The 27751-nt window shown below is 38.1% G+C and overlaps 1 protein-coding gene across 1 annotated transcript; it reads left to right on the top strand.

Annotated features, from left to right (window-relative positions):
* The first annotated feature begins 241 nt into the window (after positions 1-241).
* On the top strand, positions 242-24607 carry st6galnac2 (ST6 (alpha-N-acetyl-neuraminyl-2,3-beta-galactosyl-1,3)-N-acetylgalactosaminide alpha-2,6-sialyltransferase 2). The gene is made up of 9 exons (XM_051714465.1): positions 242-483; positions 3400-3454; positions 8755-8926; positions 15247-15409; positions 19086-19224; positions 19425-19528; positions 19965-20048; positions 20142-20238; positions 20690-24607. Exons 1-9 carry the CDS (start codon positions 359-361, stop codon positions 20882-20884), a joined length of 1134 nt encoding a protein of 377 aa, XP_051570425.1. The 5' UTR covers positions 242-358; the 3' UTR covers positions 20885-24607.
* Positions 24608-27751: the final 3144 nt, after the last annotated feature.

Genomic DNA, 27751 nt, shown 5'->3' with positions numbered 1-27751 from the left:
AATATAAAGTAGGCTAGTTAATGCACAAATGGAAGGATGGGAATTATGCAGTAACTGAAAAAACTAAAAAACAAATCAAATAATTCAAAAGATGAGTCATGTTTATGGGTAAAATCACTTGCAATTTATGGTAAGCTGTGGGAATGTTGTAGTGTATCTGAAGTTTACTGTTCATCGGTGAGTGTGGCCAAACTGGTTGTACAACTTAATTCTTTTTTTAAAACTTGTTCAGATGGGGGATTTTGCAACAAACAGTGTCGATCAACCGCTAAGGGCTGCTTGTTATTATAAAGTCGACTTTACCTGCCGGTACTTCTCCAGACAATAGTTGCGGCTTTTTGTAAGGATAAATCGTGCGATGTCCGCTCGAAACATGAAATCGTGGATTTGTAAACTGCCTTTATTGGCTCTGTGTGTTTTGTTTATATACTGGAAGTTCCTGGAATTCATGTCAGCAGAGGACTGGCGCAGCATATACCAGAGGTAAATTCAGGCTTTCTCTCAGGGACTGTAGAGACCATAGACAGTAGAGATGAGTTTGGAAGAGAACCCGATTCTCTTGTCCCGCTCTTCTGTCCTGTAGATCTCTCGAGCTGTTCTTTTCGATGAACCCTTCAGAAACGCGGAAATATATATAGTTTATTTTTAGACGGTATTAAGCGGTTAAAAAAGAGAATAAACTTCGCTTTAGAAAGTAAATACGTGTAGTTCTTACTTTAAGGAACCATTCAATACGGATTTAATTATTGCCTAGGCTACAAATCTGTAATTTATATATTAAATAATAATAAATACTTGATTCAATTACTTTCTTTCTTCTGCTGAACACAAATGAAGATTTTTATAAGAATATTTCAGCTCTGTAGGTCCATACAATGCAAATGAATGATGATCAGAACTTTGAATCTCCAAAAAGCACATAAAGGCAGCATAAAAGTAATCCATACGACTCCAGTGGTTTAATCCATGTCTTCAGAAGATGTATGATAGATGTGGGTGAGAAACAGATAAATATTTAAGTCCTGTTTTTACTATAAATCTCCACTTTCTTGTTCCTGTTCCCGTTCCCATTCTTCATCTTTTGTTTTTGGTCATACGCATTCTTTTATGACATCTTTTAAAGGACTTAAATATTGATCTGTTTCTCATCCTCACACTTATTGATTACCTTTATGTTTCCTTTACCTGCTTTTGGAGCTATAAAAAAGTTTTGGTACCTATTGACTTGAATTGCATGGACATAGAAAGCTGAGATATTCTTCTAAAAATCTTCATTTGTGTTCAGCAGAAGAAAGAAAGTCATACACATCTGGGATGGCATGAAGGTGAGTAAATGATGAGAGAATTGTCATTTTTGGGTGAACTATCCCTTTAATTTTAATAACATCTTATTGCCTCATTGGAAGTAATGCAGACCAATAAAATCTTATGGTTTTAACACACTGATTTAATAAGCATATAGTAGAGTGAACCACAAATTAGACATCTGATTGACTGTTGTGTCAGTTTGACACCTGTCAAAGTGTGTGCCTAAAGGCAAAAGTTGATACATTTGAAATAAAGGAGTGGAACACAATAATGCTGCCTATCATAGATCAAGTTTTGCAAGAGCTCACCTTTGTACATTAACCTTTGACTTGTAGTCACTGTAGACTGAATGGAGGATAGATTGCTGCTTTATTGATACTTTGTATATACTGTTTTATATATATATATATATATATATATATATATACAAAAATTCAAATTCAATATATATATATATACATAAACACTGGTGTCCAAAAGTTTGGAATAATGTACAGATTTTGCTGTTTCAGAAAGAAATTGGTACTTTAATTCACCAAAGTGGCATTCAACGGATCACAAAGTATAATCAGAACATTACTGATGTAAAAAACAGCACCATCACTATTTGAAAAAAGTCATTTTTGATCAAATCTAGACAGGCCCCATTTCCAGCAGCCATCACTCCAACACCTTATCCTTGAGTAATCACGCTAAATTGCTAATTTGATACTTGAAAATCACTTGCCATTATATCAAACACAGCTGAAAGCTATTTGGTTCGTTAAATGAAGCTTCAAATCAAATTCGTTTATTGCCACTCAACCATATACACAAGTGCACAGTGTGTGAAAGTCTTGGGTGCGGTTCCAAGCAACATAGCAGTATGACAATTACAATTAACAGCTGATTTACACATAACACAGTTTACACATCTTATTACACAAGAATTTACAATATACACCTAATCATATACAATATACAGTATAAACAAAATATACTGTATGCAATAAAAATACACTGTACTGCTACTCGCTGAACACCAGTTTCATGTACAACAATAAAGAGAAGACTCAGGGGTGCAGGCCTTATGGGAAGAATTGCAAAGAAAAAGCCACTTTTGAAACAGAAAAACAAAAAGAAAAGGTTAGAGTGGGCGAAGAAACACAGACATTGGACAACAGATAATTGGAAAAGTGTTATGGATCTTAACCCCATTGAGCTTTTGTGGGATCAGCTAGACTGTAAGGTGTGTGAGAAGTGCCTGACAAGACAGCCACATCTATGGCAAGTACTACAGGAAGTGTGTGGTGAAATGTCACCTGAGTATCTGGACAAACTGACAGCTAGAATGCCAAGGATCTGCAAAGCTGTCATTGCTACATGTGGAGGATTTTTTGATGAGAACTCATCAATTTTTTTCAAATTGTGATCAGTTGTAGTCATTTTTCATGTTATTAATGTCCTGACTATAGATTGTGATCAGTTGAATGCCACTTTGGTGAATAAAAGTACCAATTTCTTTCCATAAGAGCAAAATCTGTACATTATTCTAAACTTGCTGTTGTAGGGCTTTGACAGTAGTGCAAAAGTTTTCTCTGTACTACTAACCTACTCTTTGCTAACTATTTAAAAATCTAAATAAATCCCCCTCATTAGAAAATTTAATGCTTTATTGGTTGTAAACCTATAATTAAATAAACCAGCTCTACCTAAAAGAAGTTTAGAAGAAAATTGATGCTGCTCTCTTCCATACAATGAAAGTGAATGGTGACCACGGGCTGTCAAGCTCAACAAATGACCGAATAGCTCCAAAAAAAGCAGTTGATTTTAATAATGTGCTATAATTCAAGTCTTCTAACACATACGATAGCTTTGTGTGATGAACAGATCAAAATTTAAGTCGCTTTTCACTGTAAATCTTTTCTACCACTATTGCTCTAAAATGTCGTTCACATTCGCATTGGTGTAGTTTGTGTAGTCCATTTCACGGTCAATCTACTGCCATATTTTCAGTTTCTGTATTTCCTTTTAATTGCTTACTCTTGCTTACTATTTGTTAAAGAATAACTTTACCTTCCTGTTTTGGCCCATGATGCTTTCCTCTTCAAGAGCTTTTTTAGAGGATGAAGACAGCTGGATTGGAAACAACATAGCTGAAGAGGAGGTGAGCTAAACACTCTCTGTGTGCTAATGGACCATTTTCACTACTGACGTGCACAGAACTGTTTTGTTCACAAATCTAAAGGTGCCCTTTTGGTCGAGGGGAGATTTAAGCAGAGGTGCCTTTCAGAGTGCGCACTACAGCACAATCCCCCGCTGACAGGCTGAAGTGGGCAGCATTTTTTTTTTAATATACATTAATTCTAGGGTAATATAACACAAAAACTAATGTTATCAAGTCAAGTAATTTTTATTTGTGTATCACTTTTCACAATACACATCATTTCAAAGCAGATCTAGGCCTACATAAAATTATTCTGTCATGTCTGTATACTGTATATGTCTGTCTTAAAGTCCAATTTTATAAATTTACACTAAATATAATAGGGGTGCAATGGTACACAAAATTCGGTTCGGTACGTACCTCGGTTTTGGGGTCACGGTTCGGTACGTTTTAGGTACAACAGGGAAAACAAAGAATCTTTCTTTCAATTATTTATTTTTAAAACACAATGGCTTATGAGCAACAATTCTTATTGTGAAGGTTCATTTATACATGACTGAACTATGCATATTTCTTCAATGAAATTACAATACAAAACTTAAGAGCCTCTTATATGCACATTGTATAAATACATAAATAATAACAAAAGTTAAAAAAGTGCATTTATAATAATTGTAACAAAATTAAGACATTAGCAATGAAGATTTCTCTGTCTTTTGCCTTTCAGCACACCACTTATTTATAACTTAATTATAAGTACTCCTATGGCGTTCGTTATCGCTTTAGCTCTGTCTGAGCTTGCAGGGAGAGGCTGCTTGAATGCCGTGGCGAAACTAACTTGCACAGGCTGTTAGGGCTGAAACATTTAGTCAACATTATCGACAATAAAAATTTGTAGACAAATATTTTCGTTGTCGAATAGTTGTTTGATCTCAATGAACGTAACATGAGATCACATTAAACTCTAATGATGACGCATGAGAGGAGCACTGCAGCTCGCGCCTGCTTGAGGAGAAAACACAATTATTGGCTATCCGGTTGGCCATGGGTGAGTGCCATCATTGGGCTCGCTGGGCACTGGGCACTTGTTTTCACACGATTCAGTTTCATCCTGTCTTATCGCCTGGGCTCTAAAAACGTCAAGCCTGACTCCCTATCTCGATGTTTTGAGGCCGAAACCTCCACCTTCCCACCGGATATCATTCTACCCGCCACTCGTGTGGTGGTCATGGTATCCTGGGAGGTGGAGGCTAAAGTCTGTGCTGCGCTATGAAACACCACGCCCATCGCTACATGCCCAGCAGGCTGGTTATTTGTTCCGCGATCTGCCGGACGCACGCTGGAAAAGGCCCTGTGCTGTGTGGCCTCCCGTAATCCGTCTTCTTGGAACGATCATTTAGTCTGGGACGAGTACGCCCACAACTCCTTGTCTTAACTCCTTGCAGTCATTGTCTACAGGGTTATCACCCTTCCAGTGCAGCCTCGGTTATCAGCCCCCTCTGTTCTCCGCACAAGAACCTGATGTACAGGTTCTGTCCACCCATACCTTTTCCAGAGGTGCTGATGCACCTGGAAAGCCACCAGGGAAGCCCTCATATGGACTGGCGCTCGCGTTGTCCTCTAAGGACATCCCACTCCAACTCCCCTCAAGCAAGCTGGGTCCCAAGTTTATCAGGCAGTTTCCCATCGCTAAGGTCATTAGTCCATCTCAAACTACCTCCTCATCTTACATTTATGCATTTGGCAGATGCTTTTATCCAAAGCGACTTACAGTGCACTTATTACAGGGACAATTCCCCTGGAACAACCTGGAGTTAAGTGCTTTGCTCAAGGACACAATGGTGGTGGCTGTGGGGATTGAACCAACAACCTTTTGCTTACCAGTTCAGTGCTTTAGTCCACTACGCCACCACCACTCCATCTTAAGCGCATTCACCCCGTTTTCCACATCTCCAAAATCAAACCTTTTCTACGTTCTGAATTACACCCCGCCACACTCATCCCACCTCCTCCGCGTCTCAGCTCCGGTGAGTTCGCCGGTTTGTCTCCCTCATGTCTCGCAGACGTGGCCAGCATGTATGATCGCTGTTTCCATGGGAACAATGATCGGTCCTGGGGGAACGCCGATCATGCCACTGATTAGCGTGACGTGCAACACCTGTTCTCCTCTAATTCATGCCCTTCTTAAGCCCGTCATGTTCTCAGTATCTTTGCTAGATTTTTGTTTGATGTTGAGTACTAACCTCACTCTCTCTGTCTATTTGGTCCTGTCTCGTGTATCTGTTGGTTGCCCACGTATCGGGTTTGTGGTTGCCTTCCAGTTTTGCTGCGTGTCAGCTGGTCTTCCTTGGAGGATACCTCGTCTCTGCCCGGGGGTTGGGAGTAGGATTGCTCATCTCAGCTGGGCATTGTTCTGCACCTCACTAAGCTTCAGCGGAGGATTCTACAAATCTGTTCCTGACTTCCACAACGCACACACTCATCCTACGCACACACTCTTCATGGATTGCCCCTTGTGTGGCCATGGCGCACACGCTATCGGAGATCACTTCCTGCTGCTGCAGTCTGTGCCGGGATCTTCGACATTCCACAGCCCAGTGACTGCTCTTATTTATTTTTAATAAATCCTGAAAACGTTTCCTCTGCTCTTGGGTCTGTTTGTTTCACTATCGTTCATTACTGTATGAGGAAATTATACAATAAATGCATACAGAAGCACTCTCGTTGTGAAATAAAGCAAAGCCAGAGCTGCTGTTTCCGCTTAAGCAAAACTTGCATGTCAGAGCATCTAAAAAGCCCCATGTTATATCTTTAATGCATCCTTCATTAAAGTTCAGATAATGAGGAAGCAGGTCATGTAAATAAGTACAAACTCCAAAACTGGCTTTTCTCTGCGCGGTCAGCACCGCTTCTATGAGTCACATGAATAAACCTGATCTAAGGAGGAGAGATTGGGACTGCACCTGGCTAATACACACTCTGGCGTGGGGGCGATCATCCCTCATGCGCGCTTGCTGCAGCTAGATTATAACATGATGGCTTGCGACATATTGAATCATAATATATTTGTCAAGGTGTGTATCTTATCGTAAAGAAAATCGGCAATACGCAGCTATATTAAGAAAAGAGTGTGTGTGTGTATGTGTATGTGTGTGTGTGTGTGTGTGTGTGTGTGTGTGTGTGAGTTAAAGATGGATCAAGGTATACAAAATGGTGAGAGAGGGTAGTCTTCGCCCATTTTACACAGCAACAAAATAAGTTTTTGTTTTGGCTTGTTTTCTGATATAAATATCTAAAACTACTTTAAAACAATGTACATTTACTTTGGGAGCTATACTGCAGAAGAAAAATGTGTTACCTGAGAATGTTGAATATAATATTAAAAATTCAAATATTTTTAAATATCTAAAAATCCTTAAAAACTGAGAAGCAGCATATAAGATATTTAGACTTGCTTTCAGAGAATATATCTTGAATAAAAGTATAATTTGTCTTTACTGCACTGGCAGAAATATGAACAAGTGAAAAAATACACTTATATTTAAGATACATTATCTTAAAGCAAGTCTAAAGATCTTATATGTTGCTTCTCAAGTACATGTATCTTGTTTTAAGGATTTGTAGACAATTTTAAATGGAAAACAAGACAAACAAACAATAGGATTTTTTGCAGTGCATTTGTACTGAATTAAACTTGATGAAAAGTATTTTTTTCCCCCCTTTAATTCAGTGAATGTCATTTAGAGGTATTTTTAAAAGATTATTTGTCCTCTTTATTGTTAGCAAGCACATTTAATACAACCTTTTAACTCGGGGCACAAGCTGAATAGTCGGTTAAGAGCTAATAAATAATCATTGCAATAATTGCCGAATAGTCAAATAATCATTCTAATAATCATTAGATTAGTCGATTATCAAAATAATCATTTGTTGCAGACCTACAGTCTGTTTATGCTTTGCTCCCGCAAGCTCAAGAGACACAAGTGGATGATGTCGCTGGAAATGAGTCATCAAGTTAGATGTGCTTCATGAGACATACCCAACTTCGGTGAAAAAGAGCTGACGCACAGCCTTTGTCCTGTTCACAACTCGTTGCCCAGTATTACTGTAGTTTATTGCGAAACCATAATTCTCCCAAACAACAGACTTTAGAGACTGTTGTGGGTCTTCAAGCTCTGGCTTATTTAAGTCTGACATATTTATATTTTGTTTAGTTCCATCACAGTTGGGAAAAATATCGAGCTAGCTAGTATAAACTTCACATGCATTTATCTTATCCGCAGTTTCTAGTGTACCATGTGGCGCTCTGTTCTGTTAAGTTTTGGTTCCGTGCGGTCCTGTGTTGCTCTGCAATCTTTTTTCATTTTAGTTCTACGCTGCTGGTGTTGTTCATTATATGTTGTTTTAATATTGGTTTCACGCATGGTAAGATATGACCCACATTCAGCCAGGAAACTTTATTTGGCGCAAGCTGATAGGTTTTCTGAATGGTATTCCATCAGCCAATTGGCTTGCTCACACATGACACGTTAATTCAATCCGTTTGCTTGGTGTAATCTGGTTGGTTCCTTCAAGTATATTCGAGGAGCCAATCAGTTTGCATCTCTCACTTTGCGTAACATTTAAATCGCTCAGTCTTGTGATAGCAGTTCACCGCACCGTGCAGAAAGAGCTTAACTCTGAAACCCACCTCCATCCCCAGCTCCCACCTGTCTAGATCTGCTACATGGGATTTAATGTATGCCTAATTGTGGAGCAGCATGACTTTCATGCTCAATGCAGCATGTCTTTTTTTGCAGCGTTTTGTGCTGCAGCAGCATGATCACATGCTAACTCAGTATGTTTATTTACTATCATTAGCAAGTCTCCATACATGCTCTTCAGCAGCAGCAGCAGCAGCAGCAGCATAACAGATCTAGTCTGCCAAGACCAATATATTATCTACATACAGGTGTGGACTGGCCATTGGGAGAACTGGGACAGCAATATGCAGAACAGGACAGCAACTCAACAACTTTTGGCCAGTTTCTATGTAAAATCCCTGGCCGAATTTCCTTCCAAGTCCGCTCCTGTCTACATACCGTACCTACATCAACATGCCAAATCTTTCCGAGAGTTGTCATGGCTGAAATGTAATTATTCATGTGACTGCGTGTACTGTACCAAAGGCCCTGTATCCGTTCAGTTCAGAGTGGATACATGTACCATTGCAACCCTTAAATATAAATATATTTTCATACACAGCCTAAATAAGTGGATAACTGTTACTAAGTCAGACAATCTTCATTTGTTTTTTTTAGGCAGTGCCAGCCTGCTCCATGAGACATACCATAAAGAAGGACGACAGTCTGAGAAAAGATTTTAACTTTTTAGTGCCTGTTCTGCAGTGGCGTGATACTTTTACCCAGTCAGAGTGGCAAAAGCTCCATAATTTGGCATCGCCTTATGGTTGGAAGGAGCAGTCTTATGATGGTAAATCCTCACCACAGTCACAGAATCAAATCATATCAGCAAAAACAAGCATTAGCCCTGTTTCACACATACTGCGTCTGTGGCACATGAGCAGTGCACATTCATTTCGGCACCCATATTTACACGTTACAGCATTTATACCTGTGTGAGCAGAAGTGTCATGCAAGATTCTGTCACTCTGTGGGGGTGTCCTATCACCCTTGGACCCACAAAAAAATAGCCGTTTGAAATACCTGTTCAAAATGTACCAACTTGGGGGCCTGGGTAGCTCAGCGAGCAAAGATGCTGACCACCCCTGGAGTCATGAATTTGAATCCATGTAGTGCTGAGTGACTCTAGCCAGGCTTCCTAAGCAAATAAAGTCTCTGCGGTAACACGCTTAGCAAGCCACGTGATAAGATGCGCGGGCTGACTGTCTCAGAAGCGGAGGCATCTGAGATCTGTCCTCCGCCACCTGGAGACGAGTAGCTGTGCCACCACGAGTAAGTATAGAGCATTGGGAATTGGATATGCCAAACTGGGGAGAAAAAAAAAAGTAAACGTGCCAACTTAGCGAAAATTCTTGTTCAAGATAATAAAAATGATATTTCCGGCTATACTTTGTAGCTAAAAATAATAAGTAGTACAAATAAATAGTGCTTGAATGTAGTAATTTGAGTGGGATATTTTCTAGACTTGCAGCCTATAATCAGGCTATAATATTACCTGGATGCGATGCTGGCCTGACAAAACAATTGTAATTAATGGTGAATGTGGTGAAAACAGTACCTTGTAACTGTGATGTGAAAGCTTCATCAACACATGCTGTGTGACTATGTATGTTATAAGTGCTGGACTGAGGTTGGATAATGCACTAAAGCTAGCTCCAACACGTGTCTTTGAGACATCACTTCCTTTTGCTGAAAAATTAATGCTTCCATGTAGAAAAAAACGTAGAGATGGCACTAAACTTAGAAAAGCTTGCAAGCTACATAAGAAAACTTAGAACAGAGTCAACACAATATTTTATTCTAGATAATCAAAATAGCCTTTCCAACTATATTTGTAGCAAAAAATTATAAAAAGTGCAAATAAAAAGTGCTAGTGTAATAACTTGAGAAGGGTATCCACCTTTTTCCTGAAAAACAGGAAAAATGCTTAATGCTTTTCTTACCTAAAACCGGATTCATTTTCTTTTGACAGTTCCTTACCCGTGAAAGTTTAAGGATATTGCTACAGCCCGAGGTTTGTTACCTTGATATCATTAACTACTTCAAGTAGTTATGACAGCCAACAACTGCACTAGTTGAACCTGAACTAATTTGTACTCCAACTAACATTAAAATTAAATTGTTGTTGTTCTCTGTCTGGATAACTTGTTTCAGTAGTTTTTACATAGCTTTTTATGGAGACTGGACCCAGAAAACAGTCCAGCGGCAATCAGAATCATCATGATGACACCCAGTGGTTGGTCATGAAAACTGTATTTATGCTTGGCTGGCAGGCTATAATCAGTCAGTGGTATCCTAAGTTTGCAGGCTAATCGGTTAGTGGTATTCTAAGTGGCTAGCTTCATGCTGTGATAGTAAGGTAACTAGTTAGCTTGCAAGCTAAATAAGAAAGCATAAAATTATAAATTAAATTTGTCCCTTTTTAGGATCGATTCCCTTTCAGTTCGGTCACTTCAACACTGTATCACCTGCTGACGCTATGGGAACTCCTCCCAGGAGTAACGATCTCTGAAGCCCCTATGGAATTACGCCTCATTGGCAGATGGCACTTGACACTCTGCCCTGCATGCTTGTGTCATCGCAAGCATATAAACCGGAGCACAGCGTCATTTCATCAGAATTTTTCTCTTAAGTGTCGCAATTTAATCTCTCGTACTCCAATAAGCCCGACACTTCACTTCGATATCTGTCACACCTGATAAGCGAGTGGATTATTTTCACTTTTCTGTTTCTGACGATCAGCATGGTGTTTCACAAATGTTTCCCTCCACATAAGTGCTATATCTCTCTTTCAGATGGGCATGAGCATTGCTTTGTCTGCCTGGGTCAGGTCCACATGGAAGCAGCACTCGTTGAGACTGATTGCGCCTACAGTGAGTGCATGAAACTCAAGAACCTTCATTTTCGGCTCACTTTCTTTCTGAAATTTCTCCTGAAGTCCACTATCATCTCCACTGTTTTGAGCGTGTTCAGCTCAAGGTTGTTGTGACCGCACCAGACAGCCAGCTTATCAACCTCCCATCTGTATGCAGACTCGTCACTGTCACCGATGAGGCCGATGACCGTGGTGTCATCTGTAAACTTCAGGAGCTTGACAGCGGGGTCTTTTGCAGTGCAGTCATTCGTGTACAGGGAGAAGAGCAGTGGAGAGAGAACGCATCCCTGAGGAGCACCAGTGCTAATAATGAGGGTCCCGGATGTGAGTTTCCCCAGTCTCACTAGCTGCTGCCTATCTGTCAGAAAGCTGGTGATCCATCGACAGATTGGGGTGGGCACAGAGAGCTGGGTCAGTTTGGTTGAGAGAAGGTCAGGCATGATGGTATTGAAGGCTGAACTGAAGTCCACAAATAGGATCCTTGCATAAGTCCCAGGTCTGTCAAGGTGTTGCAGGACACATTGCAGTCCCATATTGACAGCATTATCCACAGACCTGTTTGTTTGGCAAGCAAACTGAAGGGGGTCCAGCAGGGGTCCAGTGATGTCCTTCAGGCAGGCCAAAACCAGTCTCTCAAATGACTTCATGACCACAGATGTGAGAGCGACAGGTCTGTAGTCATTAAGTCCTATGATTTTGGGTTGTTTGGAGACCGGAATGATGGTGGAGCGTTTGAAACAGCAGGGAACTTCACACTGCTCCAGTGATCTATTGAAGATCTGTGTGTATATGGGGGCCAGTTGGTCAGCGCAGACTTTCAGACAGGCAGGTGAAACACTGTCTGGGCCTGAAGCTTTCCTAGTCTTTTGTTTCTGAAAGACCCAGCACACATCCTTCTCATAGATCATAAGTAAAGATTGAGTAGCAGGAGGTGGGAGGAGGGAGGAGGGTGTTCCAGGAGGTGTTGGTGTGTGTGAAGTGAAGGTCAGAGCGGGGGTGTGAGTCTGGGCTTTTTAATCCTGCAGTAAAAAACATTCAGTTCATCAGCCATTAGTTGACACACTACAGAGTGAGGGGGAGGTGTCTTATACTTGGTAATGCTTTTTAGGCCTTTCCACATGGATCATTGGCTGAAAACTGTTTTTTTCAGCTTTTCAGAGTAGCTTCTTTTAGCCACACTGATTTCCTTAGTAAGTGTGTTCCTGGACTGGTTGTACAATGTTTCATCTCCAATTCTGTAAGCATCCTCTTTGACATGACGAAGCTGTCTGAGTTTTCCTGTAAATCATGGTTTATCATTATTGAATGATAAAAATGTCCTAGTAGGGATGCACATATCCTCACAGAAACTGATATATGATGTCACAGTATCTGTGAGCTCATCCAGATCTGTGGCTGCAGCCTCAAAAACACTTCAATCAGTGCAGTCAAAGGAGGCTTGTAGTTCCAGCTCTGCTTTATTAGTCCATCTCTTTACAGTCCTTACTATAGGCTTAGCTGATTTTAGGTTCTGCTTGTAGGTCGGGAGAAGATAAACCAGACAGTGATCAGAGAGTCCTAAAGCTGCATGTGGGACTGAGCGATATGCATCCTTTACAGTGGTGTAGCAGTGATCCAGTATATTTCTTTCTCTTGTGGGGCATATTATGTGTTGTTTGTATTTTGGAAGTTCACGGGTGAGGTTAGCTTTATTAAAATCTCCCAGAATAATAATAAGAGAGTCCGGGTGTTGTTGCTCCGTGTGTGTGATTTGATCAGCCAGCTGTTGCAACGCTGCATTCACGCATGCTTGTGGCGAGATCTACACACTCACCAGAATAAATTAGGAAAACTTCTGCGGTGAGTAAAAAGGCTTACAGTTGATGAAGAGCCCTTCTAAATTAGGACAACACGTCTTCTTCAATGCTGCTACATCCATACAGCAACTTTCACTGGTGTTAAAGTATGTTCCACCACCTCTTGTTTTCCCCGATAACTCCGCTCTGAACAGCTGAAATCCCGGCAGATGTAGCACGCTGTCCAGGATGGCTTCACTCAGCCAGGTTTCCATGAAACACAGAGCAGCGGAGTTAGAAAAGTCCTTATTTGTTTGAGTGAGCAGCAGCAGTTCGTCTGTTTTATTGGTGAGGGAGCGGACATTCACCTGATGAATACTCTGCAGCGGAGTTCTAAAGCCACGTTGACAAAGCTTCACAAGCACACCGGCTCGCTTCCCTCATGTGCGTCTTTTGGATCGCTTGTAGAGCACCACTACGCCTCCAACTAAGATGTCTAATAAAACATCAGAATAACACCAGGAAAAAATTATCAGGTATGCTCTTCCAAATATTCAGCAGTTCATCCCTGGTGAAACTGATCGGGAAAGAGTGACAAAAAACATAACAAACAAACAAAAGTAACAAAAACGCTAGAGGGCTCCACACCAAAGTAGCCATCTTTTTAGTTAGTTGAGATGATGATAAGGGGGATGCTATATAGCTGGAGGACTCTGACAGGAATACCTGGTCACACTTGGCTGATAAGCTAACATTTCAGACATTTCAGAGTATTTGGGAGGTATTCAAGGAAGCCGAGGTGGGTCTGTTTGCCTCCCCGGAGACAACACACTGTCGCCTTTGGTACTTAATGACTCAAGTTCCTCTGCAAGGTTCGGGAAACAAGGAAACCGTGTTGTTGGTTGCTCCTGGGCTTGGGCTAAGGGTGTGTCCTTGGAAGACATCTGCCTGGCAGCAGACTGGCTTCCCTTAACACCTTTACTAGGTTTTATGACTTGGAAGTGTCCTCCTTCTTTTCTCTGGTTTAACTGCGAAAGAGGGCTGATGTGTCAATGTCTCCCTACCCTGTAGGCTAGTGTCATTTTATAAGTTGCAGGTCTTTGACCATGGCTTTCTCTCACTTCCCATAGCTATGCAAAGGAGAGTTTCTTATCAGTGTTTCACTACCCGAACTGGCTTTTGGCATTGTTGTATTGTGCTCATCGCAACACAGTTATCTTCCCCCTCTTCCTTCCTATTTACCAAAACAAAGGGTGGCTATTTCAAAGATTTTTCACTACCCTATGGGCTACTGTGTTTGAATTGGTAGCACAGTGTTATGATAAACAATTCCCATAGTGTCAGCTACTGACGCAGCATTGAAGTGACATACTTGAAAGAGAACACCTCTATGTCTCTACGACCCTAAGCTTGGTTCCCTGAAAGGAGGGAACGAGATGCTGTGCACACTTGTTGCGCTAATAATTTTTCACTGTTAAGGTACCATGAGATGGCTCCTCCTCCATTCAGTTGAAAAATCCAGAACAGAATGACACTATGCTCCTGTTTAGATTGGAGATCGTCACTCTTGGTAGAGATCGTCACTCTTGGTAGGAGTTCCCATATCATCAGCTACTGACGCAGCATCCTGTTTCCTCCTTTCAGGGAACCAAGTTTACACTCATAAACGAGACGTTATGCAAGATCAGGGCTGAATCATGGACCTGTCAGGCCCCTGGGCATAAAGCTATTTTGCATGATTTCTAATCTTTAAAGTTATTTCAGCCAATTGAATTGCTTTGGGGTCCAAGTGGGATGGGATTCTGCTTAAGAATACAGTATACTGTAATCTTCTATGACAGCAGCACGGAAGTTTCACCTGCCAGACATTATACACTGAACTCAGCGGACAATGTTGAAAATGCAATAATCTTTAGCTAAATAGGTCTTTGTAATGCAACATAAAATTCTGGAGCAAACTACTCACCTATTGTTTAAAAAAAAATCATGTCTGTTGGGCTTGATGCAAGTTTAACATGCAATGAGAGGTACACAGACACACGTTCTATTCAGTAAGTAGGACTGAATCCAGATGATTAAGCAGTTTATAGCTATACTTTGGGTATTAGGTTCTGTAAAGTTTAATTACCATTTCACCACCAAATCTGATTTCTCTCTGTAAATTAGATTTCACAATGAGTAGGTTAGTAATAGCTATCAATGACCCACTCCTGATAAATATTTTATAATTGGCTGTTTTTTAAAGAAAAACACTCAATGCTGAAACCCAGAAATCTTAAGCCACAGTTATGTTACACAGCAGAAACGCTGTCAGAGTGAAAGCACAACACAAGCCTGCTGTTGCAGTTACATTCACGTGCCACAGACACGCTGCAAGATGTGTAAAACAACCCTTACAAACATGGAAAACAAACCATAAAAGTTCTCAATCACAGCTTTGTTTTCCCTCTTATAAAACAGAGATAGGCAAGACTCTTTCTTTGCTGTGGCATCCCTCTAACAGTCGTCTGTTTACGCGGAACATGACAGATGAGTGTGTGCGTTGTGCCGTGGTGGGTAACGGGGGCATTCTCAAAGGATCAGGGCAGGGGAAAGCCATAAACAGTCACCATTATGTTTTCAGGTTTGTGCATTCTATAAGAAAAACAAAAGAGCTATTATGTCATTGTTTCATGTCTTCTAATTTTTCTTATGGTTTCTTTCAGTGTCAGAAATTAACCTTTTATTAAGTGACAATATTTTACACCACTAGGGACATTTTCTACCTTCATGTGGGCATCCATTTTTATGTCTCTACTAGAATGCAATTTAAATAATTGTCCCTCTGTTAAATTAATGCAATAACACAGTGGCTCTTAACTGGTTATACTTCAGGACTAGATTTAACATTGAATATAAAGTGGTGACCCAAGACGATGCCAGAATTGTTTATTGTACAAAAGTAAACAAAACAAAAAACAATCTTAAAAAAATGTACATTTATGAATACTGAATTGCATTAGTCCATTAATATGCAAAGTTTTTAAAGGAAAATTCCAGGTTCAATACAAGCTAAGCTCAATATACACAGTTTCAAAAGTCTAGCAAACAAGATATAAACATTATGCATTTTCACATTGTTTAATGTGACAAAATTGCTTAATAACCTTTATATGTGAAGTTATATTCAATTATACACTTCGTTGCCATGACGACGTAACAGCGTAAACCCTAAAACAACAGTAAAAGCAAAGATTTTAACAATTTTACAGCTCAAATAATACACAAGTTTTACCCAAAGAATGAATGTGTTTTTATAAAATTATAAGCTTCACAATTTCTGAAAAACAATTCTTTTTCAGAAAAGTAGGGACGAGTTATAAAAAATCGTGGTAATAAACATTATGCCACAAATGCTGTCAGTAAGTTTAACTTGAATTGAATCAGGAATAATCCTTTTACAATACATAATGGAGACTGAATAGGAAAACTGACTTTTTCAGTTTCATACATATTGTCTTTGTAATTTAAATGTTTGATTTCTTGAATTTCAATGTTTCATACTCACTGCAGCCAACAGTTCACTACAAAAATTACAGATTGGTCGGCACAAACCATGTTTATCATTGTTGAATTTGGACCCATATTTACTGTAGTCCTTTTTTTTCCCTTAAATGGTTTTATTTATGGTTTTCAAAGAAGAGGGCATGTCACAGAGCCTTTCCATTTTGGCACCTGTTTAGTTTGTCTAGCTTCTACCAAGTGACAAATGAATTTGCATCAACACAAACATGGCATGTGACGTCAGCAACTAAAGATTTGGGAAGTATTTTCTCCTCCCTTTTAAAAGTTGTTAAGCCTATTTTTTATAGGCCTTTTTCCATGACTATTCACAATTACATAGTCAGCTGCATTTTATTATCTGCAGTTCTCATTGTTTTGTCCCTACGTTCTGTGACAGAAATGGAAGCATTAGCAGTAGTTCTGCCAGGAAGATTCGTAGCACCACTATGCCTTTCGTTCAGTTCAGGTATCTTGTCCAATCATAGTCCAGCCTCCGCTTCATCAGCTCCGTAGCTGTTGTCATCGCTTGCTACACCGCTGTTTGTTTTCTCCCCCCTCCACCCCTTTGCTACTAGTGGAGGTCCCATCCTGTTGTAGAGGTGAGTTCCTTTCCCCTGCCATCATCCTCTTCCGGCAGGATCTGACGGTTTGAGCGAGAATCTGAACGCTGAACCGTAGGATGAGGCTTATGCAAAAGAAATTATTGAATATCTATATTCCTTGATTAATTCTTAATTTTTATGAGTCGTTCTGGTTGAACAAACCTGCAACTATTTTTGGGTCACTACCAACCAATTGAGAACCATATATATAAACAGGTAAAAATCTGAGGAATTCAACACAGGGGCATTTTAGGGTGTTTTCACACTTCAGTGTTCTTTAAAAGAACCAAACTCAGAACCCCTTAAGTTGACCAAAAAGTGAACGTTTATGAATATTTAAAGCTACACTACGTAACTTTTTTTCTTGTTAAAAAATAACAAAATTTTATTAATGAGAGAGTGCAACAAAAATCCATCTTCCAAACCATGTCTTTACCTAAACACACTTTGATAAACCTATAATAATGATATTATATTATAAATATTTTAGAGCTGTCGGGACGGATTTCAAGGGAAATTGCATACATACGTCATTCGCCTGTGCGTGTTAACGTCATATCCGTACACAGAGAAAATAAGCACTGGCTACTGTAGCACGTGTGTGGGAGTAGCTAAAGCTGAAAGTTTGTTGTCACAACGAATGAGAAAAATTGACCATAGATCATTCAAAACGGCAAACCTCCAGAGAATCACTTTGTAAAAACCAAGAAACCCCCAACAGAGCAGAGTCTACAAGCAAAAAGGGAAAGCGACAGAGTCCGTAATAAAACCCGAATCAACATTGGCTTGGCTTTTCAGAGGTGGCGACAACAAAGAGATCTTATAGGATTTAAAAGCAACCCAGAGATGACTTTTTTCATACTCAACAGGTACGATATTTTATTGACGTTGTTTATGTATAGTTATGTAATCACACACACGTCTGTGAAATACAATAATTATACTGTAATCGGTGCAGAACTTTTCACTTGCTAGCACACTTGTGTATTTTTTTTATAACGGCGATAATTTATATAAATAAATCCTTTAGTTCTAGGCTTGCCAAGGACATGTGAGTCTTGAAATGATGTTGACCACTGGTTGGTAACAATGACAATCTATAAATCAGTTAATACCGTGGTCTACTTTACAACATTTGACCTTATCAGACTAGCAATCATTATGTCTAATGTAAACGAACATTGTCTAACTTTTGTAACGTCATTTATTTCAGAACATCAGTGTTTCCATTAAGTCAAAACAACAGCATAAGATATGGCACTTACCTGCTCAGATGACATATTTTCAGATATCCGTCTTTTCCTCTCTTTCGTTATTTATAAGATGCTCTGATAAGATGTCCTGTATCCATGTGTACACCGATGCCTCAAACCACATTCATCCGCGCAGAGGAGCAGAGCCGAAGCACAACCAAGTTTTATTATTTAATCGCTAGAGGGCCAAAAGTTACAAAGTGTAGCTTTAAGTACATTTAGGGCTGTGAAAATTAACACTTTAACTTAGTGGGATTAATCATTAATTAATTAATTTAACATATTTAACACCCTTAATGGATTAATAATAAGCACTGGCACAGAAGTCAATGTTCAATAAAACATTTCATTTTTAATGGATTCACATTATGCAAATGTGACAATAATGTGAACCCATAGGGCATTGCAATTAGAATGCATGCTATAAGTGAACCGAACAGCAGAGTTATGTGATAATGTATGACTTTCTTTCTTCAACGGAACATAAAAGGGACTGAGGCTAAAATTCTGCCTAACATCTCCTTTTGTGTTCCACAGAAGAAAGAAAGGGTTGGAAACAGCATGAGGGTGAGTAAATAATTACATTTTGGGTGAACTATCCCTTTAAAACTAATAATACTCAGAACACCTCCTGACATGGTCTCAAATCGATTCACTTTAAAGTAGTTCTGTTCGCTTTAAAGTTAGTTTGGAGCGTTCATATATATTCAAAAACCACTTTTACACCTGAAACAACCAATACCTGGGGAATTTTTGTCACCTTTGGTGGAATATTTGCACACTGGTTAATTTCTGACCCTGGTTTCTTTTGACAGTTGAATACTTGGATTGATACAATTCCTGTATACTGCTATGATTGGAAAACAATGATTATGGTTATATTAGTTATAATTGTCTTTAGGGTAAACGGGGCAATAATCAAGGGTTTTGAGGATGATGTTGGAACAAAGACATCCTTCTATGGCTTCACCATCAACTCGCTCAAGAACTCCCTTGCAGCTTATTACGAGGACGGCTTCAATATGGTGCCACGTAACCCGGTAACTGACCCTGTCACTAAGAATCCTTTACCACACAAGTACTGGCGAACAAAAGAAATTCAAAAAGAATTGAACAAAATAATTTAAGAATGAAAAACTCTCAGTTGTGATTCATTGTAATCAGTTGGTTAGCAGATTAATTCTTTTGGCATGTTATTTGGAAAGGTTGTTGTTTACAGTCTTAGACATTGTGACCACAGGACATTCAATATATTTTTATCCCTGCGGGAACTCGAGACTATGTGATGCTGGCTGCTGCCATTCAAGGTGTGCCTGTGCTCTCTGGATTCGATAAAGGTGACAGGTGGGTGGAACAACAAGATTGCAAGTTATTGAGCCGCAATTTGTGGTTGTGGTTTGTGCACAATTCTTTCAGTTCATGAGTGTGAATTGGAATTGGAATAACAGGAAGAGAAATTCCATATTATTGCATTCACGTTTTGTGGCAAATCATGAATAATGACATAATTTTGACTAATTATGCATATTTATTTGCTCAAAAGTAAAGTAGAACACATTTTTCTGAACTGATTAGACAAATTCCCCAAACTAAGTTCATTATTGTGAACACAATTAACACTTTAAAAGGCTATCTATCCAACACTTTTAGGGTTTTAATCTGAGTGTGATTTTCATCTTAATATTACTTTAGCATATTCCCTTGTTCTACTGCATACTATCTTCTGAGTTTGATTTATCTGCTTGATTATTAAAATTTGATTATTTGATTATTAAAACAGGCCCTCACAATATTTTGGAGATTATCCTCAAGTTAATCAGTTCAAAATGCTCCATCCACGCTTCATTAAATATGTGACTGAAAGGTAAGAGTAGCTGTCCTACGCATTTATCGACACATCTTTTTTTGTCATTTTTTAAGGTCCTTAATGTAATACAGTGGTATTATTGATTGGCAGGTTTCTGAAGTCCCCACTGCTGGAGGAATACCCTGACCTGTACATGCCCAGCACAGGCGCTCTCATGCTGCTGACTGCTTTACACACTTGTGACCAGGTCAGCGCAGACATCTTGTCTTTAATCATTTAAATAGCATCTCAAAAGCTTGTTTAAAACATTAATCTTTTGGAACAATATTCAGACACTTAAGACACAAATGTAATTACATTAGAAGATATTTTGTTATTTGTAGCAATGGCATTCTGATGAAGTGTGGGTTAAGCGATCAAACATAGTGTGGGCAAACTGATGTATATGTAAAAATGTAATAGTGTCTCCTATGTGGGACATAAGTAAAGCAATCTATTCCCCCCAAAAAAGATTAAGTCACACCAGGGCTCTGTGCCAAAACCTACTTAGGCAGCTCAAGACATCTATGTAGGCAGTACACTATGGTTTTGGAACAGAGCCTAGATATTGACTTGGTTTGTGGAATATCTTTTGAGAGTAGCCCAGCTGTCGTTAAACACCAGGAAATCGATGCTATACTTGTTGGCTTCTCCCTCAGGTGTCTGCATATGGCTTCATCACTGAGAATTATAACGAATTCTCAGATCATTACTTTGATAAGGAGAAAAAAGATCTGGTTTTCTATGCAAACCATGACATGCAGATGGAAGGATTACTGTGGAAGCTGCTGCACTCTCGTAAAGTCATGTGGCTGTATCAGAGACAAAACCAAAACCCTAGCCCTAAGAACTGAACTCGACTGGGAAACAAGAGACAAGGAAGTGATGGCACTGATTCTTAAGCACCGGAACAAAACAGGACTGCATAGACAAATGGAAATATTTTGGATGCATGGGTTGAACATGTTCAGAGGTATTCAACAATGTTTTGGTGTAACACCCTGCATCATCTTGCCTCTTCACGAAATGTGTTTTCACTGTACAATGCTATTGGAAAAAAAACCCACTATAAACTAAACCAGCTGTCAGATACAAACAACACATCTATATTGCCGTGCAAAATACAGGGTTTATTAGTAATATTGATATCAAGCACTGATGTTTTTAAACTGCCTGTCAGCTCTATCTAGTGGATAAAATATGAGTGTTGACAGCTGATGGGGTTGACAATATTAACCATAATTTGCCTATCACAAAAGTATTTAAAGCAGGGTTATCATTGATTTCTGTTGTTGCTAGCACCAATGGGACGTTTTTTCCCCTACTTTTTAAATGATGAAGGTGATGTATCATTGCATTAAGCACAATTATCTAAGGCAATGATTCCCAAGCATTTTTTCCAGGGGACTCCAGGGGCCTGTCTGCATTGATCTTGATTCTTAACACCCTCTACAATTCAACACTGCAAAATGCTGCAAATTCGCCACTGATAATTTTCACATGCAAATGAGCTTTGCGGTAAACTTGCGGCAAATTGTCCATTGTTGCCAAACGTTTGTCGGAGGTTCACCACTACCGGCGAAGAGCTGCAAACTTATAGCAAACATTTGTGGCTAATAACAAGCTCATTTGCACGTGAATATAAAAATAAAAATCTATTATAGAAGAGTATATCAAGAAATAAATACATATTCTCATTTATATCATACTCATATTTGTACTTAAGTTCATGACGTTTTTACAGTACATTGGTTTGTCAATCAACCAATCATTGCATAGCTGATCATTGTTTCGAGTATCGATACATGTGCTCTTTCAGTAAACACAGGAATGTGCAATTGTCTCAGACGACTCAATCCAGATACACTAATCAAAACCACTCGTGCATTTGAAAAACAGAATTAGCTAGAGAGGAAATCACGATTATCTCGTATCATCTCGAAAAATGGGCCCCTGATCAGAAATGTCAAAAGTCCTCTGATATGTTTTACCAGAAATGCTTTATTCCCTCCACCTTTATTTGTGAAAGCAAAATGCAGACAGTAGTCACACCAGTCTTTGTGATTCATCCAGACAAATCTTACCATGACTGTTATTTAATCCTTACTGTGCAGTGTGCACGTGTATATGGATGGGCTGGCATTAAAAACTCTCTTAAATAAAAAATGCTTTAAATAAAAGCTAATCCCATCACATATCAGGCTATCATTATACAAATGGTGAAAGTAAACATTTGTCTGTTCCATTTTCTCCAGTTAGCTCACAAGCTAACTGGTCCGCCTAATAGATTAGCACCTGTGTGCTAGCTTCTTCTCCTCTCAATTTTTATCACATTTCTCTTCACTGTCACCACCTAGTGATATGGTGGTATGATTGTATCCAATAGAACTTGTAAATTATGGTATATATATATATATATATATATATATATATATATATATATATATTAACTTTTAGGTGCAAGGGATAGGTGCAAGCGAAGGGTTGCTGCAGGATTCCAAATAAACACAACAAACATAGTGAACACATAAACACATAAACATTCAGTTTAATTTTTAATAATATGAACAAGGGAGGATTCAGTATACCTAACAATAGTGAAAGTTCATTGTTTAGAGTGTAGACAATATATTTTAACATTTTGAATATAAGATTATTTGTAATTTGTGATTTAGTATTTACTTCTCCCTCCACATGACATCATATCCTGTTCTGTTGTGTTGTCCAAAAAAAAAAAAAAAAAAAAAAAAAAAAATGTGCATGCTCAAAGCCTAGTGTGACTTAAGAATGTGCATGAAAATTGCACTCAGTAATTCGCTCACATAACTCTTAAAAGATGCTCATTTGTCGCCACCTACTGGTTTAAAGATGTAATCTGCACGGATTTTAATGAATGGATTTAAAAGACTAGAATCATTGGGATGAATCAAAAACACCACCTCTAATGGGTACTCAGTGCTTTAAATGCTATGTGACTGATCACCCTGTATTATATATCTCCTTGCAGCAAATGGGAAAACTTTGTCACGCCATTAAGAGCCCTCCAGGCACTTCTGAAACATCAACTGTAATATAATGAAATTTCGTCAAAATGGTCATCAATTGAAAAACATGCTTTTGTCTTTGCAAATATATATGGAATAGTTCACCCAAAAAGTGAAAATTCTGTCATCATTTACTCATGTCACTCCAAACTGGTTTTATTTTCTGTCTTCTGAGAACCACAAAACGAGAACTGAGAATAGATGGAGCTCCTTCAGTTTTCCATACAGTGAAAGTGGATGGTGATTTCTATTGTTAAACACTATATTAAACTATTCTTTGCACCTTGACATCACTGCCTCCTTGGAGTGTCAAATGACCAATCATGGTGTGGCCTGTTTGGAAAAAACAACTGCATATGAGATTCGAGAACTTACGGTGCAGGGCAAGATTTTCAGTGAATAATGACTTAAATTTGGTCTGTTCCTCACACAAAGCCATTAAATGGCTTCAGAAGACTTGGATTATGGTTGAAGGGTAGACTACTTTTTGAATATTTTTATATTGTGTTTGTCCGTTTTAGAGCATGGCAGTGTAAATCACCATCCACTTTCCTTAAATGGAAAACAGAAGCTTGGACACTTTTCCAAAGATCTCCTTTGTGTTTCACAGAATAAAGAAAATACTATGGGGTTGTAACAACATGAGGGTGAGTAAAGGATGATATGATTTTTCAATGACTTGCTCTCAATCTCTTTGTCTTCAAATCTTGTGATCAAATCTCTTTAATTGATGGTGCTTTAATATTTTCTCAAAATATCCGTTGCATTTAATTATTGATGTTCATTACAATATCTCACTCATCAAAGATTTCTTCAAAGGAGAATAAAGTCCTTTTTCTTTTCTTTTTTTCTTCTTTTTTTTTTTTTTTGCCTCAAGGTGTGATTTTCGCCATGTGTTTTAGTTTGTGATCACAATAATAGTGGCATTAACGGCTTTACTTAAACATGCCGCAGGTGTGCAACATGTGTTTGTGGGACATCCGGAAGGTGATATCAACCCCTGATGCTTTGATCACTGCATGCCCTTATCTTTGGGCTTGCAGGTGAAGGGATGCAGAACCACAGACCTCATTCTGTAGTTTTCACCTGCTTGTCCACAGCACACAGTCTCATTCAGACACTTGTCAGAGTCATATTCACTATCCTGTTCCACATGAGCACATTTAAGGGGGAGCAGGAAACACTTTGATCTGTGACTGCAAACAGAGTCTTCTAGATCCTGATGATTGTGTGCATAAGTTTAAGAATATTAAGAACCCATGGATGGTTTCGCTTCTTGGGAGACTTTCGTGATAGCGCTTGAAACCTTTTTGTTGTGTGTGTCAAATGCTCAGTACATGGTTCAGTCAGTTACAAGTACTGCAGAACAACATACGACAAATGAATGCACATGTATTTGGGGTTGAGCAGCAGACCCAAACCCACAGCAAAGAGAAATCACAAATGATATCTCTTTAAAGGGATAGTTCACCCAAAAATAGAAATTCTCTCATCATTTACTCACCTTCATGCCATCCCAGATGTGCATGACTTTCTTTCTTCAGCTGAACACAAATGAAGATTTTTAGAAGAATATTTCAGCTCTGTAGGTCCATACAATGCAAGTGAATGGTGATCAGACCCTTGAAGCTCCAAAAATCACATAAAGGCAGCATAAAAGTAATCCATATGACTCCAGTGGTTTAATCCGTGTCATTCCCTTGTAATCCAGGAGAAACAGAACGATATTGATGTCATTTTTTTACTCTAAATCTCCACTTTCACTTGTAGATTTGAAAAATGAAACTAAACAGGCACCACATGTGACTTTCAGGTGTAAAAGTTAAAGTAGAGATTTAGAGTAAAAAAAAAAAAAACTTAAATATTGATCTCACCCACACCTATCATATCATTCTGAAGACACGGATTAAACCACTGGAGTCGTATGGATTACTTTATGTGTTTTTGGAGCTTCAAAGTTCTGGTCACCATTCACTTTCATTGTATGGACCTACAGAGCTGAAATATTCTTCTAAAAATCATAATTTGTGTTCTGCAGAAGAAAGAAAGTCAAACACATCTGGGATGGCATGAGGGTGAGTAAATGATGAGAGAATCAAAATTTCTGGGTGAGCTATCCTTTTAACATCTCAAGTGATTCACCTAGACAGAAGTGAGATTAAATGAAGACCAAATGCTTAAGATGTTTTTTCTTTAGAAAAAGATTCGAGTAATCTTGCATGTGTCTCCAGAATAGATCTTTATAATGTCAGAAATTATGCCCAGACTTGAAAAGATATCAATACAAATAATTCAATATGAAAAATTACAGTTGAATAATAATAATAATAATAATAATAATATTGCTATTATACAATGTAAAATAAAATTATAATTACTTAATGACTTTAAGGCCTACTTTTCTTTATTATTATGTTTTTTAATTTTCATGAAATAATAAAAAATTAAACAATATCTTTGTAATATGTTGCTCATTCACAAGTGCTTCGAATTATGATTATTATGCAGTAACATCAATAAAATATTATGATGAAATATAAACAATGTGTATGTATTGTATACAATATATAATTATTAAAATATACATTTATAGTTTTTATTTGAAGAAACATTAATAACAAAATCTTTGTTATATTTTGCTCATTCACAAATGCTCTGAATTATTTCTATGCAATATTAATCAATATAATGTAATGATGAAATATAAATAATGTGTATGTTGTTTACTATTATATGTAATTATTATTAAAATATATATGTACATTTTTAATTAAGAAATATTATAAATATCTTTGTTGCTCATTCACAAATACTCTGAATCATTATTATGCAATATAAATCAATATAGTATAATGATAAAATATAAATAATGTGTACATATTATATACTATTATCTATAATTATTAAAATATTTGTAGTTTTTAATCAAGAAAAAATCTTATATTATAAAATCATATTGTTATATGTTACTCTTTCACAAATGCTCTAAATTATTATTATTATTACTATAAAATATAAATCAAAATAATATAGTGCTAAAATACAATGTATATATATATATATATATATATATATATATATAGTAATTAAGAGAAATTACAAATTTATTTTGTTGCTTATTAAAAATAATTAAATATAATGATATGAGTGTATATTATAAAAAAATATAGAATATAGTATTTAAGCATATTTTTAGTTAAGAAAAAAGAAAAATATTTTGCTTGTTCACAAATTATCATATATATATATATATATATATATATATATATATATATATATATATATATATATATATATGTATATATATATATATATACAGGTGCATCTCAATAAATTAGAATGTCGTGGAAAAGTTCATTTATTTCAGTAATTCAACTCAAATTGTGAAACTCGTGTATTAAAGAAATTCAATGCACACAGACTGAAGTAGTTTAAGTCTTTGGTTCTTTTAAAAGTGATGATTTTGGCTCACATTTAACAAAAACCCACCAATTCACTATCTCAAAAAATTAGAATATTTTGACATGCCAGTCAGCTAATCAACTCAAAACACCTGCAAAGGTTTCCTGAGCCTTCAAAATGGTCTCTCAGTTTGGTTCACTAGGCTACAAAATCATGGGGAAGACTGCTGATCTGACAGTTGTCCAGAAGACAATCATTGACACCCTTCACAAGGAGGGTAAGCCACAAACATTCATTGCCAAAGAAGCTGGCTGTTCACAGAGTGCTGTATCCAAGCATGTTAACAGAAAGTTGAGTGGAAGGAAAAAGTGTAGAAGAAAAAGATGCACAACCAACCGAGAGAACCGCAGCCTTATGAGGATTGTCAAGCAAAATCGATTCAAGAATTTGGGTGAACTTCACAAGGAATGGACTGAGGCTGGGGTCAAGGCATCAAGAGCCACCACACACAGACATGTCAAGGAATTTGGCTACAGTTGTCGTATTCCTCTTGTTAAGCCACTCCTGAACCACAGACAACGTCAGAGGCGTCTTACCTGGGCTAAGGAGAAGAAGAACTGGACTGTTGCCCAGTGTTCCAAAGTCCTCTTTTCAGATGAGAGCAAGTTTTGTATTTCATTTGGAAACCAAGGTCCTAGAGTCTGGAGGAAGGGTGGAGAAGCTCATAGCCCAAGTCGCTTGAAGTCCAGTGTTAAGTTTCCACAGTCTGTGATGATTTGGGGTGCAATGTCATCTGCTGGTGTTGGTCCATTGTGTCTTTTGAAAACCAAAGTCACTGCACCCGTTTACCAAGAAATTTTGGAGCACTTCATGCTTCCTTCTGCTGACCAGCTTTTTAAAGATGCTGATTTCATTTTCCAGCAGGATTTGGCACCTGCCCACACTGCCAAAAGCACCAAAAGTTGGACCAAAAAATGCAGATGAGCTGAAGGCCACTGTCAAAGAAACCTGGGCTTCCATACCACCTCAGCAGTGCCACAAACTGATCACCTCCATGCCACGCCGAATTGAGGCAGTAATTAAAGCAAAAGGAGCCCCTACCAAGTATTGAGTACATATACAGTAAATGAACATACTTTCCAGAAGGCCAACAATTCACTAAAAATGGTTTTTTTTATTGGTCTTATGATGTATTCTAATTTTTTGAGATAGTGAATTGGTGGGTTTTTGTTAAATGTGAGCCAAAATCATCACAATTAAAAGAACCAAAGACTT

Source organism: Myxocyprinus asiaticus, chromosome 13 (assembly GCF_019703515.2).
Source record: "Myxocyprinus asiaticus isolate MX2 ecotype Aquarium Trade chromosome 13, UBuf_Myxa_2, whole genome shotgun sequence".
NCBI lineage: Eukaryota > Metazoa > Chordata > Actinopteri > Cypriniformes > Catostomidae > Myxocyprinus > Myxocyprinus asiaticus.
The sequence above is the reverse complement of the archived record's forward strand: the minus strand, read 5'-3'. Positions and strand labels throughout refer to the sequence as shown.